Raw genomic sequence first — 12,057 nt, 5'->3', positions numbered from 1 at the left:
TTACAAAAAAAAAAAAATGTCCAAGCAAAAATTTATATTTTATGTGCATAGAAATATAAAGATATAAAACATAAATAACTGACAGAAAAAAAGAAAGAAAAAACTTAAGCCTATGTTTAAATACCCACCCCCCAAAATCAAAATTTTATAAAACTTGTGGTTCAGTTTCTGACATTAGGGACTCTAGCATCATTTTGTTGGGAATAGGCCAACAGAACGGATTGATTCTTTAATGCAGTCCATTTTAAACAGTTAGCTATTCATTTGATTTTTGGGCATGTTTTCTTGCATGCATTAGAACATTTCAAAACATGCTGATTAGTACTTTTCTTTAAAAGGCTTGAAAAAATCATTACTATCTGCAAAACACAATATGCAGGAACTAACTGTATTTCCTAGCTCAGTTTCACTTCAATTTATGATTTTTCTCGAAAATGTTGGCCAAATTTAGAGTCTTAGAAATGCCTATGAAAACAGGGCATGTCTTTCAAACATAAACTCTGGGTTTTCGCCTCTTCAGCATCATTCCAATCAATGCTGTATATTCTTTGATTTACCAGTTTAAATGTACAAAAACCAAACTGCAATTTTACAGAATTCTGCCGTGTGTTGTGATTGTCTTATCTGCCTAAAAAGGATCCATGTCCTGAGCCATCCTTTTTCTGGAGTGAAAACCTCAGCTGGAAGTGAGTGAACTATCCGAAGCTTAAAACATATATTGTTAACAACATCTATGGATTTTTTTTTTATTTTGACAGATTATTACAACCAAACTGGCAATTTTTTCAAACTGTAAAAAGTCTGATTATTGACATTTTCAGTGATATTCAAATTTTCAAAATTGAATAAAAAATAAAAGAATTAGAAGACACAAAAGTGCAGGGAAGTCTTGATATACCAGAGACCTGTGACCCTACTCTATAGTGTTCTATTGTAGTTTTGTGTATAGCCTAGGGCCCTATATGCCCCCATTAAAGGAGGGGGGGGTGCAATAGTCATAATAGTTACACTTAATATAGGGAAAAAACATTTATTAGGGAATCAAATGGTACTATCTTTTCTTTATAAGAGTGCATCTTCCAGAAGAAACCATAGACAACTTGTTGGAGATTTATTTTCAAAACTCAGAGTAAAAAAAGTTGACTCAAATCTAAATTAAGGAAATGCAATTTTTTGGAGTTGAAACATGCATAAGCCTCTCTTCTGTGCAATTTTCTAAACCTTGAAAATAGAGAAGAAGTAGTATTGGATTATTGAAAACACTTCCTAAAGAAAAACTTGGCTCTGAAATTATTCCTGTAGGTTCCATTTGCTTAACTCAACTTCTTTCCATGTTTCATTGTGTAGCCCCCCCCCCTAGATTATAAAAAATATCTTTTTGTATAGCCTAACCATAAACAAAGTCCCTCCCCCTCTTACATTTTGAAGAAATTTTGTTGTTGTATCTTCATCTTAAAGAAAAAAAATATTGGTCCCCCCTTCATTTGTATGAATTGGCACCCCTGTCCCCTGAGAAAACAATTCCTGCATACATGCCTGGAATGTGCACTCACCTGTCATTAATCAATGATTAAAAATCAACACCAGGAGCTCTTGCAGAATTGAAACCTGCTTCTTAATCCTCAAGTTAGAAAATTCATTAATATACAGAGCTTTATTCAGCTCTGGGGGAATGAGGACCTTATTGACTCAATCTGGGGTAAAGCCAGAGTCATCAGAATCTTCTTGTGTAGTAACAGGTGCTCCAAAATTGAGAACATTTGGTCCTGTAACTCAAGAGAGAGAAAAACAGTTGTAAACCTTTTTTTTTTTTTATTATATATCTCAACCTAGTTACATCATTAGAGACATGATTATATGTTTCAGGATCAAGAAAGATAGAGGATTATACTGACAGCCTTGGTTTATTTTTATTGACATACCTCCAAAAATTTTTTGGACATGTTGATATTGATGCCATAATCCCTGAATCCAGCAAATCACTATTATTATTATTATTTTTTTATTTTATTTTATTTATAACCCACTGTACAATAAATGTAAAATAGTGGAGTAATACAAACACAAAAAAGAAAAAGAACAGCGACAATCTAACCACAAATATAAACACTAATAAAAAAAACGGATAAGACTGTGATGTGGGCCCAACCGAAAACTAGCATCCTGACTAGTTTGCTCTGAGGATATGGGTTGCTCTACCTTGTTTATATGACTAACACGACCACTAATTTTTAGAATTAACCTGTTGTCTCCACGTTTTTTTTTGTAATTCTGTTCAAAGTATCTTAGAAGTGTTTGTCTATTTCTTCTAACAATATTTGGCATTAAAACTTAGGGATATGCAACTCAAAGCAACTTATAAGGTCTATTTGTAAAGGCAAATATATCTGTTAATCATTCACTTGAAATTTCCCTGGGAAACTCGAAGACAATAGATTTTTTTTTTAATTACACCTCAATGCTTTTTCTGATAGGTGCTATTTCTACTTTGCTTGTGACTGACCTGTATTAGCCAGTTGGGATCATTGTGATCCCTATTGTAACATGACCTATCATGGTTCTATAACTTTTTCCTAATGGTGAGTAGAACTTAAAATTTTGTATATCACCTAGGGGTTATTGTTGCTAAATCTAATACTGGAGATTCAGTGCCTTGTCTAAATCGAGTTGGATGTGGACTGTAATTGTTGATAAAGGTACATATTATGAATAATTTTAAAAACTAGTTTATAAATAACTATAATGAGAGAAAGATTGAGTTGGCTAGGGCATGCTCTGTATATGAAGAATGACAGATTGCCAATGATTGTCATTTTCAGGCAATAGCCTAGGGCTAAACGGAAAGCAGGTCGTCCACAGTTGGGGTGAGAGGAAGTCATAAAGAATTTTTAAGGGAAATAAGGACTTCCTTGAAGGGTGTAAAGGAAGATGCTCTGAATATATTGGGATGGAGGATCAGACTGGGTAGCTATGTTGGCCTCAGGCAACTATGTGTTGTGTTGAGTTGTTTGTAGTAGTAGTAAGTTCTGTTTCTATTTGATCATGGGAGACAACCTTTCTTGCAGATTTTCTATGTTACCCAGTAGAATGTAAATCACACATTTTGCTTAACAGGACCTTTAAAAATCACACTTGTTGGCATACACTTTCCACATTCAAACTTGCCAAAATTTAGGCAGAAAAAAGAGTCAAAACAGGAGTGTTTAAAATATACTCATTTATCAATTTTAAATCTGTTCCATCTTGTTGTGTTTTAGTTTCCCTGTCTCTTGTTCAGGAATGTAATATATTGTAAGAATCTTTTAATGAAAGCCTGGAATTCAAGTGCTAATTTTCTGATTAAGCAGCATTCCTTCAAGAATCAAACACCATTAAGCCAAAAGAAATCGTATTCAAATCTTCTTCTATATTTTGGTTGATATTACCCACTGGCTCTGATCAAACCTTATTGTGTTAGGAATTTGCCCAAGTACTAGTTTATAATTTTTTTTTTTTTTTAATCTAATTTCAAGAACTGTAAAATAAGAACAAACATACATAGGTAAACATAGACAAACATAGGTAAGCAATTATGTTCAAATTTTCACTATGGAATTTGTCGAAATTGTGCCAACATGCTCAATTCTTGTGGCCAACCCAAAAAGTTTGCATGAAATTAGCAACTAATATATATATATATATATATATATATATATATATATATATATATATATATATATATGTATATATATATATAGCTAGGCACTGGAACATCATAGAGAGCTATTTAATAGCCCATTTTAAAGGTCAATGCTACTACATATTAAATAAAAAAAACTAAGTTTTTTTTTAACTGAAAGTAAGGAACGACGTTAAAAATTAAAACGAGCAGAAATTATTCCATATATAAAAGGGGCTGTCCCCTCCTCAACGCCGCGCTCTTTACGCTAAAGTTTTTTATTGTTAAAAAAAAAATAGAGTTGTGAGAAAGTCAACCTTTAGCGTAAAGAGCGAGGCGTTGAGGAGGGGATAGCCCCTTTCATATATGGAATAATTTCTGTTCGTTTTAAGTTTTAACGTCGTTCCTTACTTTCAGTTAAAAAAACTTGTTTTTTTTATTTCATTTTTGAACGTTTTTGAATTAATGCAGGTTTTGATTTTGGCTCACCGTACATGAACAATTACAAAAAAATTTGCATATTAATTTTACATTTATTTGGTTAAATGGTTTTCTCGAAAGTTGTTTAATTATATTTACAAACGTCTTTATTAGTAATAAATATATGTAACTTACGTAACGAACTTCTATATTCATATATTTTTATACGTATGTTAGGGAGTCGCCCCCTATTCAATACCTTGCTCTTTAAGCTAAAGTTCGAATTTTGTTCCAATTCTTTAAAAATGACCCTTAATCACAAAGGCCGTTAATTAGAATAAATAGCTCTAATGAAAGTGCTAAAAAAATTTTGGCTCAAAGAGCGAGGTATTGACTAGCGGGTGAACCCAGTCATATATGTGATATTTTCTGTTCGTTTTAAGCTTTGATGTTGCTCCTTAGTTTCAGTTGAAAAACTTGTTTTTTTTTTAATTTAATTTCTGATCTTTTTTTAAATAATGCTAGGAAATCCGGCGCCCCCTTCATAGCAATGTCCCTTCCCCCATGAAAACTTCCTTCATGGAAAGATCCTCCCACATAAAAGTCCCCAAACTGACTTTCATCCCCACTAAACATGAAAGATATTGGAAGAGTTTTGTTCCGAGTTTTGTTGAGTTATACAATAGCCAGGAAAACTAGTCTTTAATTTTATTGTTATTGTTAGCTTTATCTATTTATTTTTTTTTCTTTTTTACTTTTTAACAAAATTTTTGGCTCATCATATATTTTTTAAGTATTTTCATTAATTTTATTGTTTTCTATTTTGTTTTTATTTTTGACTTTCTAATTAAGTGTTGACCTTTTTCATGTATTTTTTTTTTTACAATGAATTATGTTTGACGTGAACGTCACGTTCTTTTGATGATATATATATATATATATATATATATATATATATATATATATATATATATATATATATATATATATATATATATATATATATATATATATATATATATATATATTATTACTACTACTAACAGCTCATCACAGCACCAAGCCGCCTGAGGCCAACACAGCTACGCACGCTCCTCCATCACCCCAATCTATTCAAAGCCTCCCTTTTTACACCCGCCCACGAAGTTCCCATTTCCTTCAAATCTTTCTTTATGACGTCCTCCCATCCCAGACGGGAGCGACCTGCTTTCCGTTTAGCCCTAGATGGTTGGCCGAAAAGAACAATCTTCGGCAATCTGTCATCCTTCATCCGCACAACATGCCCTAACCACCTCAACCTTTCTTTCATTATAGACCCAGAGAGCGGTATTGAACCACATTTTTCGTATAGCCTATTGTTTGAAATATGGTCAGTCAGCCGGGTACCCAGAACAATCCTCAAGCAATTTCTCTGGAAAATATCTAGCAAATCTTCATCCGCTTTCCGGAGCGTTCATGCTTCGAGCCATGTTTGACAACTGTCATCACTGTAGCTTCTAATATTCTAATCTTGGTTTGCAGACTTATATTCATATTCTTCCAGACTTTTTTTAACTCTGAAAAAACACCCTGAGCCTTGGCTATTCTATTTTTAACATCTTCACTGCTCCCACCATCTTTACTACCACCATTACTACCAAGGTAAGTGAAGCTGCCCACCTGATCAATCTTTTCATTACCCAACGTCACCTTTTCATCTTCACTTATTCCTAGCCTTAGTGACTTAGTCTTCCTAACATTAATTTTCAAACCAATACTAGCACCCGGAACTTGCAAAACCTCTAAAACTTCATTCATTTTGCTCACACTTTCATCTAGGATGCTTAAATCATCAGCATAAACCAAGTCCAGGAGACTTTTTCCTCCCCATTTGATTCCGTGGTCTCCCATTGCCTTTCCTGTGCTCCTTAAAACAAAATCCACCAAAATAATCCATATAAAGGGGGATAGAACACAACCCTGCTTAACTCCTGATTTAATACAAAACCAGCTGCTAACCTCATTTCCTACCTTAACTGCAGCAGTGTTATTCTCGTACATAGCACTAATCACTTTAATGTATTTGTCTGGTATACCATGCAAGGATAAAACCTTTACTAAAGCTCCTCTATCAACAGAATTTAACGCTTGCTCATAATCTATAAAACTGAGGACAAAGGTGTTTGAAAATTCAGGCACTTCTCAATTATTAACCTAAGAGTGAAAATTTGGTCGACACATCCTCTACCTTTTCTAAAACTACACTGTTCTTCTCTTAAAACTTTGTCTACGACATCTCTCAGTCTAAAAAGTATCATATTACTAAGCAATTAGCTATCTAAAGAGACCAGAGTAATGCCTCGATAATTACCACACTCACTTTTATCGCCTTTCTTATAAAGTGGCTTAATTAAGGTTTTCCTAAAAGTTTTTCCTAAGTTTTCCTATATATATATATATATATATCTATAATAATAATAATAATAATTTATTACAAACCCGCTTATAAAAAAGAAGCATGAAGAAGCGGAGCAAAACAAAAGAAAAGAGAAAATAAAGACGAAAACAAATCAACCGAACATAATAATCTACTAAATACAAACAAATCACACTTCAACTATCAAGCAAGAAAGTCGCTGGGAAATCAAATAATAGTGCCCTATGTTTCACGAGAGCTTGTTTTTCAAAATTCGGCATGAACTCAACAGGATCAGGTATATGATACTTTTCTAGCAGACCAGTGTTACGGAGGTAAAGTGGCAGACCAAGCAGAAACTTTAAATATTTGCAAAAGCCTGAACGGATTCGCAACATATCCGAATTCGATAGCCAATGCCAAACGGGTGAGATGTAGTGAGCAAAGGGAAGAGCGACGGCACGATACAACCTAGCAAGGATATGCTTATTAAATTTAAACTTCAGAGCTGCAAGTTTAGCATACCCAGACCGAAAACCCGACAGAACCTGGTCAACAAAAAGAGCACGCGAGCTTCTGAGGTCGCTTCCATATGTGATACCTAGGTACTTCAACTTGCGGCTTGGAAGTACTACTTGCCCTGCAACGGTAACACGGGTAGCCTCGCGACGGGCAACTCCAGACGGCGCACACGGGGGTTCAAATACAAGAAATTCTGTTTTAGCAGGGTTAATAACCAGACCAATATTAGTATAACCTCGACTTAGGAGATCGATATTGGCTTGAAGGTTACAAAGCGATGTGCTCACCAGTAATATGTCGTCGGCGTAGCACAGTAGGCTCACATCCATACATTCAGTGTTAAAACCACCGTTAATCTTTTTTGTTACCGACGAGGTTAGTGAATTGAAGAGTACAGGGCTTAAAACCGACCCTTGACGCAGTCCCCGGTGAAGCTTAATCGGTTTCGACAGGAGTTCACTACTCAACTTAACACGGATAAGGCTACTCGAATACCAGTGCCATAGGACGGCCGCTACATGTGGGTTCACACCTTGGTGCAGCAGGTTCAAAATTAACTTTGAATGAATTACCGAATCGAACGCCGCGGACACATCTACTGCACAAATTAAAAGAGTCCGTGATTGATTCTGAGCTTTCGATACTATACGCGTAAGAAGGCGATGTGCAAATGCACAACCGAGGTGGCGACGGAACCCGAATTGTCGATTGTCAATTTTACACTTTCGTAACAGCTCAGGTAACAGAAGTCTCTCTAACACTTTGCTTAATGTACTAGAAACTGTTATAGGCCTATAGCTAGAGCAGAGGTTACGATTTTTATATATATATATATATATATATATATATATATATATATATATATATATATATATATATATATATATAGTGCCTTTGAGTATATATATATATATATATATATATATATATATATATATATAGTGCCTTAGAGCTTTTTTGGACATAAATTTCAAATTCGGCCAACATGCTATGAAAGAAATCCTTGAAATAAAATTCTATTCTATTGTAATATATTTTTAATTTTATTTCCAGGCTATGGAAGAAGTATGGAAATTACGAGATAAATATGAGACAAACGAACAATGGGAGATGCGGCAGAAGTTTTTGACAATGCACTGGGGTGAATGTCCGAACAATCGATTGCTGTGTCTATCTCGTGCGCTTGTGAACGTACACTTTCTTGGGTGTACCTACCCTGCTGATTTTATGAGAATTCTATTGGATATGGGCGGTGGAATATTGACAGATTTTCAGGCAAAAACTCAAGGAAAAATCAAGCCAGTCCTTGCCTCTGCTGATAATGCTGCTGAAGCTAAAGTGACTAGATCCAAGCCAAACTATGGAGCTTCTAATGAGAAACGTAAGCAACTTACTGTATACAAGGATTCTGGAGATCATGATATTTTCCCAAAAAACTTATCTGAAACTACTTTAAATGAAAATACTTTGATTGAGATTGATTATTTTTCTACTAATAAATTGAAAGATTTTGTTATTTTTGAATTGGAAAAGCCAAATAATGCTGTTGAAACAGCAATGGGAATACTGAGCAGGTCAGCTTTTACTGCAAAAATGAAAACGCTGCACAATGTCAGTAAAGTTGTGGAAGGGCAAAAATGTGAGATTTTTATAGGGGAATATCCAATAGTTTCAGCTATTTTTGCCACTAAAATTAACATTCATGATCTAACATACGATTATGCTTACAGGTACCTAAAGAAGCATCATTATACAGTACGATACAAGTTAGATACAACCGAGAGTGACATTTCAAAAGAGGATTTAACAAGTGTACAGGAGTCTAAAGGAGTTGGAGGAACTGCTGTGGGAGAAAAACTTCTTCGCATGCTCGGATGGCAGGGTGGTGGACTGGGTAAAAACGAACAAGGTATAGCAGCTCCCATTGACGTGGTCACTGTTTTAGGACGTAGTGGTTTAGGCTTCAATGGTGGTCCAGCACTTACATCAAAGCAGCAGCAACACTTCAGAAAAGATGTTTACAAATATTTAAATGACTATATTCGATCTGGTTCAACTAATAGTATAAAGTTCTCATCGGAGTTTACCTCTGAAGAAAGAGCAATTATTCATAAAGCAGCCCAACGGCTGAATTTGAGCAGCAAGAGTTTTGGCGGTAAAAATGATAGAACCCTTATAGTGAGCCACAAAATGGCAAAAGTGTCGCTTGTGAATGTTGTGGACTTTTGGAAAAGGTCAGGATGTGTGCGTCACCCTCAGATAATGGTTATACCTCCTGTACAATAGTGTCTTGTCTTCATTTGAAATGTATTATGCGCTTTGTATTAAAACTGACTATTTTATTTCTACGTATGATGCATACAAATTAATCCTGTCCCTATTTATCATCTGAAATAATGCCCATAGCCATGAATTTAGGTTGGAGAATTAGATGTTCTTTTGGAGCAGGATTTGGAACCACCAAAAATCGGGCTTAAATTTTATGGGAAAAGCAATCTTTTGGCCGACCTTGGTCATGAGAATCTGTCCATGACTTTGTAGCAGACTGATCTAATACCATACTTAGCAACGTCTGACAGTGTAGATAAAGGGGTGCAGTTAATCGATTCACTGAAATAACTTATTGTTCAAATTTCAAGAGATATATTTGTACTCGGATTTTTTTAGGTTGGGGGTGTTAGTAATTTTGGGAAAACATTCATTTTTAGGCCTTCTCTCCCAGAAGATCAAAACGGCACACAGACTGAAAATTTGGAAAAGAAAGCATTACTCTTTTTGCCCCCGCCCCCTCCAAAAAGAAAAAAAAATTTGAAGGCTTGCTCATTCCTCTGGAAGAATCTCTGCAATTTCTTTTGTACTTACATTTCAAGCATGATAGTTTTAAAATTTGTGCGTTAGTAACAACTTTAATTACCTGGTAAATATGCTCATTTAGTAATCCAAATATTCAATTTTGATGCATTAATTCCTTATTGGTGGCCATTATCAACTGAACCACACTGGAAGATACTAGATTTTCGACACTGGAATATAACAGGGATATAAGAAGCATGTAATTTGAATGATACTTCCTATGACCTACTACGCTTTCCAAAAGAACAGGTTAGAAAAGAATTTGGTCAATTCTTGGCATTCTAAGTGTAGAAACAGCTAAAAAGTAGTTACGAATCATTTAAAGATCATGGTAAAAACAAATAATTGATTGTTAATAATTAACAAATTATCGATTAATATTAGATAATTAAATATTAATTAAGTGAATAATTAATGATTCAAAAGAAGTTATTAATCTTACCCTAATTTTTATTTGACAAAGATCAAGTGTTATAGGGTATATTGAAGATAGGGAATATATCATTACTTAGAAAAATGTTAAAGTAAAGAAACAGCACTAGACCTCACAGTCCAAACCGTTTCATGGCCATTCAGCCTGGATGTGCGATGGGGCGCTCTGTGCCAGCCATTTGGCTGGCACAGACCCCAGCTATTAAGGACAGGATTATATGTTCAACGCGTTAATCATCCAGCGAGGATAGCTCTCGGCTAAGATGTTATTAATACTGATAATTTGTTACTATTATTATTCTAAGACAGCAGATAACCAAAAATTATGCGCACTTTGTGTTACTCTAATTGCTTAGGGGACTACAAGGTTTGTTTAGTTTACGTGGTCCTATTTGTAAGCGTTTTATAGGCTGAATTCATAGTCATCTGCCATTTCAGACTGGAGGTAATTACAAATAATTAATTATAATTAATCATTTATGACAATTGAGTTATGTAACACACCCATGGCTATGTACCTAGGTGATAAACTGCTTATTGGCTGAAAAATGTGAGAATCGAGATATCTGAATCCTTTCGACGAGAGAGATTCCCCTTAAATATTATAGAGCAACAACTGTAAAAGTAACATCTACAGATAAAATAGACTGAATATATATTAGAAAAGAAAATCTAGTAGTTTAAATAATGAATTCCGCTATACATTTTTGCCTCCTAAAATTTCCTTGTATATATGGTTTATAAAATTCTTAACTGTTAAAAAAAAGTTTTGCAAATCCCGAAAAAGAATGTGTAATTCTAAATTCGAAGAAATAATCGCAGCCATCGAAAATCTATGTCCTACTAGTCATGGTTATTATCATATTCAATCTAACATACCACGTAAAGCAGCTTAAATTATCTTAAGGGGTTTACAGATTGCTTTGCAGGGTTTGCTTCTACTGAAATCGTAGTGTTCACGTGGTAACTAATCTTCGGGTGAAGCTTTCTGGCAGATAATCCTGTCTAAAAGCTCCTATTACCTGTACATTCATTTTACTGTGCTTCTTATTGATTTTTTGGGGATTTGATTTAAGCATCGCTAAATCAAAGACCTAAAAAAAAACGAAAAAAAACAATGGGATTTCAGAATTTAGACATAGAAAAAGCATTCTGACGTTCTGGGAACTTGTAGAATCTATCACGTGAAAAGAAACTATACCCACTGCCATTGGAATTACAACGACTCAGCTATTCTTCCCTCCTTGTCCAGAATGCTCTTGGTTGGATTTATATCCTTTTGAAGATATGTACCTTGCGTTTGAGAAAATTTCATCGTGCGAAAGCGAAAAAAAAGTATGTGACATTTTAAAATTATGCAATAGAGCGAAAGTTAAGTTCTTATGTTTTATATGGGACCTGTTTTTTCATAGAGTTTTCCAATAGAAAATTTTTAAGATGAGTTTGCAGTCAAATTATGTCGTTGTTACTAATTCAAAACACCTTTTTATCTGCTATATATTCTAGGAAAGGTGGAGGGTCGATAACAAAGGCACTGTCCAAATGCCTACTCTATTGATATCTCGATTGTCCGATTTCAATTGGTAGTTTGTTCTTTAATATTATTGTACTTTTAAGCAAGTAAGAAATATAATTTTGTTGGTTTTTCCAGACTATTGTAACCACAAAGTTACACCTAGCCTGACCCCTCGAAGCTCCGGTCATAAATTTTTGATCTTTTCCCTGACCCTGCGTGCCAAGATGCACTTCTTGTGAAATGAAAAAAGAAAAATGTAGA

General features: G+C 34.5%; 2 protein-coding genes across 2 annotated transcripts in view; both read left to right on the top strand.

The window, feature by feature from the left end:
- The window catches only part of LOC148942643 (partner of xrn-2 protein 1-like), a 19,783-nt gene extending 10,918 nt beyond the window's left edge, over nt 1-8,865 (top strand). Inside the window, exons 2-3 of the mRNA XM_089102497.1 lie at nt 8,049-8,376; nt 8,726-8,865. Coding sequence (XP_088958623.1) covers nt 8,052-8,376; nt 8,726-8,733 — 333 coding nt within the window. The 5' untranslated portion in view covers nt 8,049-8,051 and the 3' untranslated portion in view covers nt 8,734-8,865. The remainder of the gene's footprint in view (nt 1-8,048; nt 8,377-8,725) is intronic.
- LOC148942642 (NF-kappa-B-repressing factor-like) lies at nt 8,732-9,343 on the top strand. The gene has a single exon (XM_089102494.1). It carries the CDS (start codon nt 8,862-8,864, stop codon nt 9,279-9,281), a length of 420 nt encoding a protein of 139 aa, XP_088958620.1. The 5' UTR covers nt 8,732-8,861; the 3' UTR covers nt 9,282-9,343.
- Nucleotides 9,344-12,057: the final 2,714 nt, after the last annotated feature.

This window comes from Artemia sp. Qi Xiang Cuo, chromosome 16, assembly GCF_049724085.1.
Source record: "Artemia sp. Qi Xiang Cuo chromosome 16, ASM4972408v1, whole genome shotgun sequence".
NCBI lineage: Eukaryota > Metazoa > Arthropoda > Branchiopoda > Anostraca > Artemiidae > Artemia > Artemia sp. Qi Xiang Cuo.
This window is presented reverse-complemented; position numbering and strand designations above follow the sequence as displayed.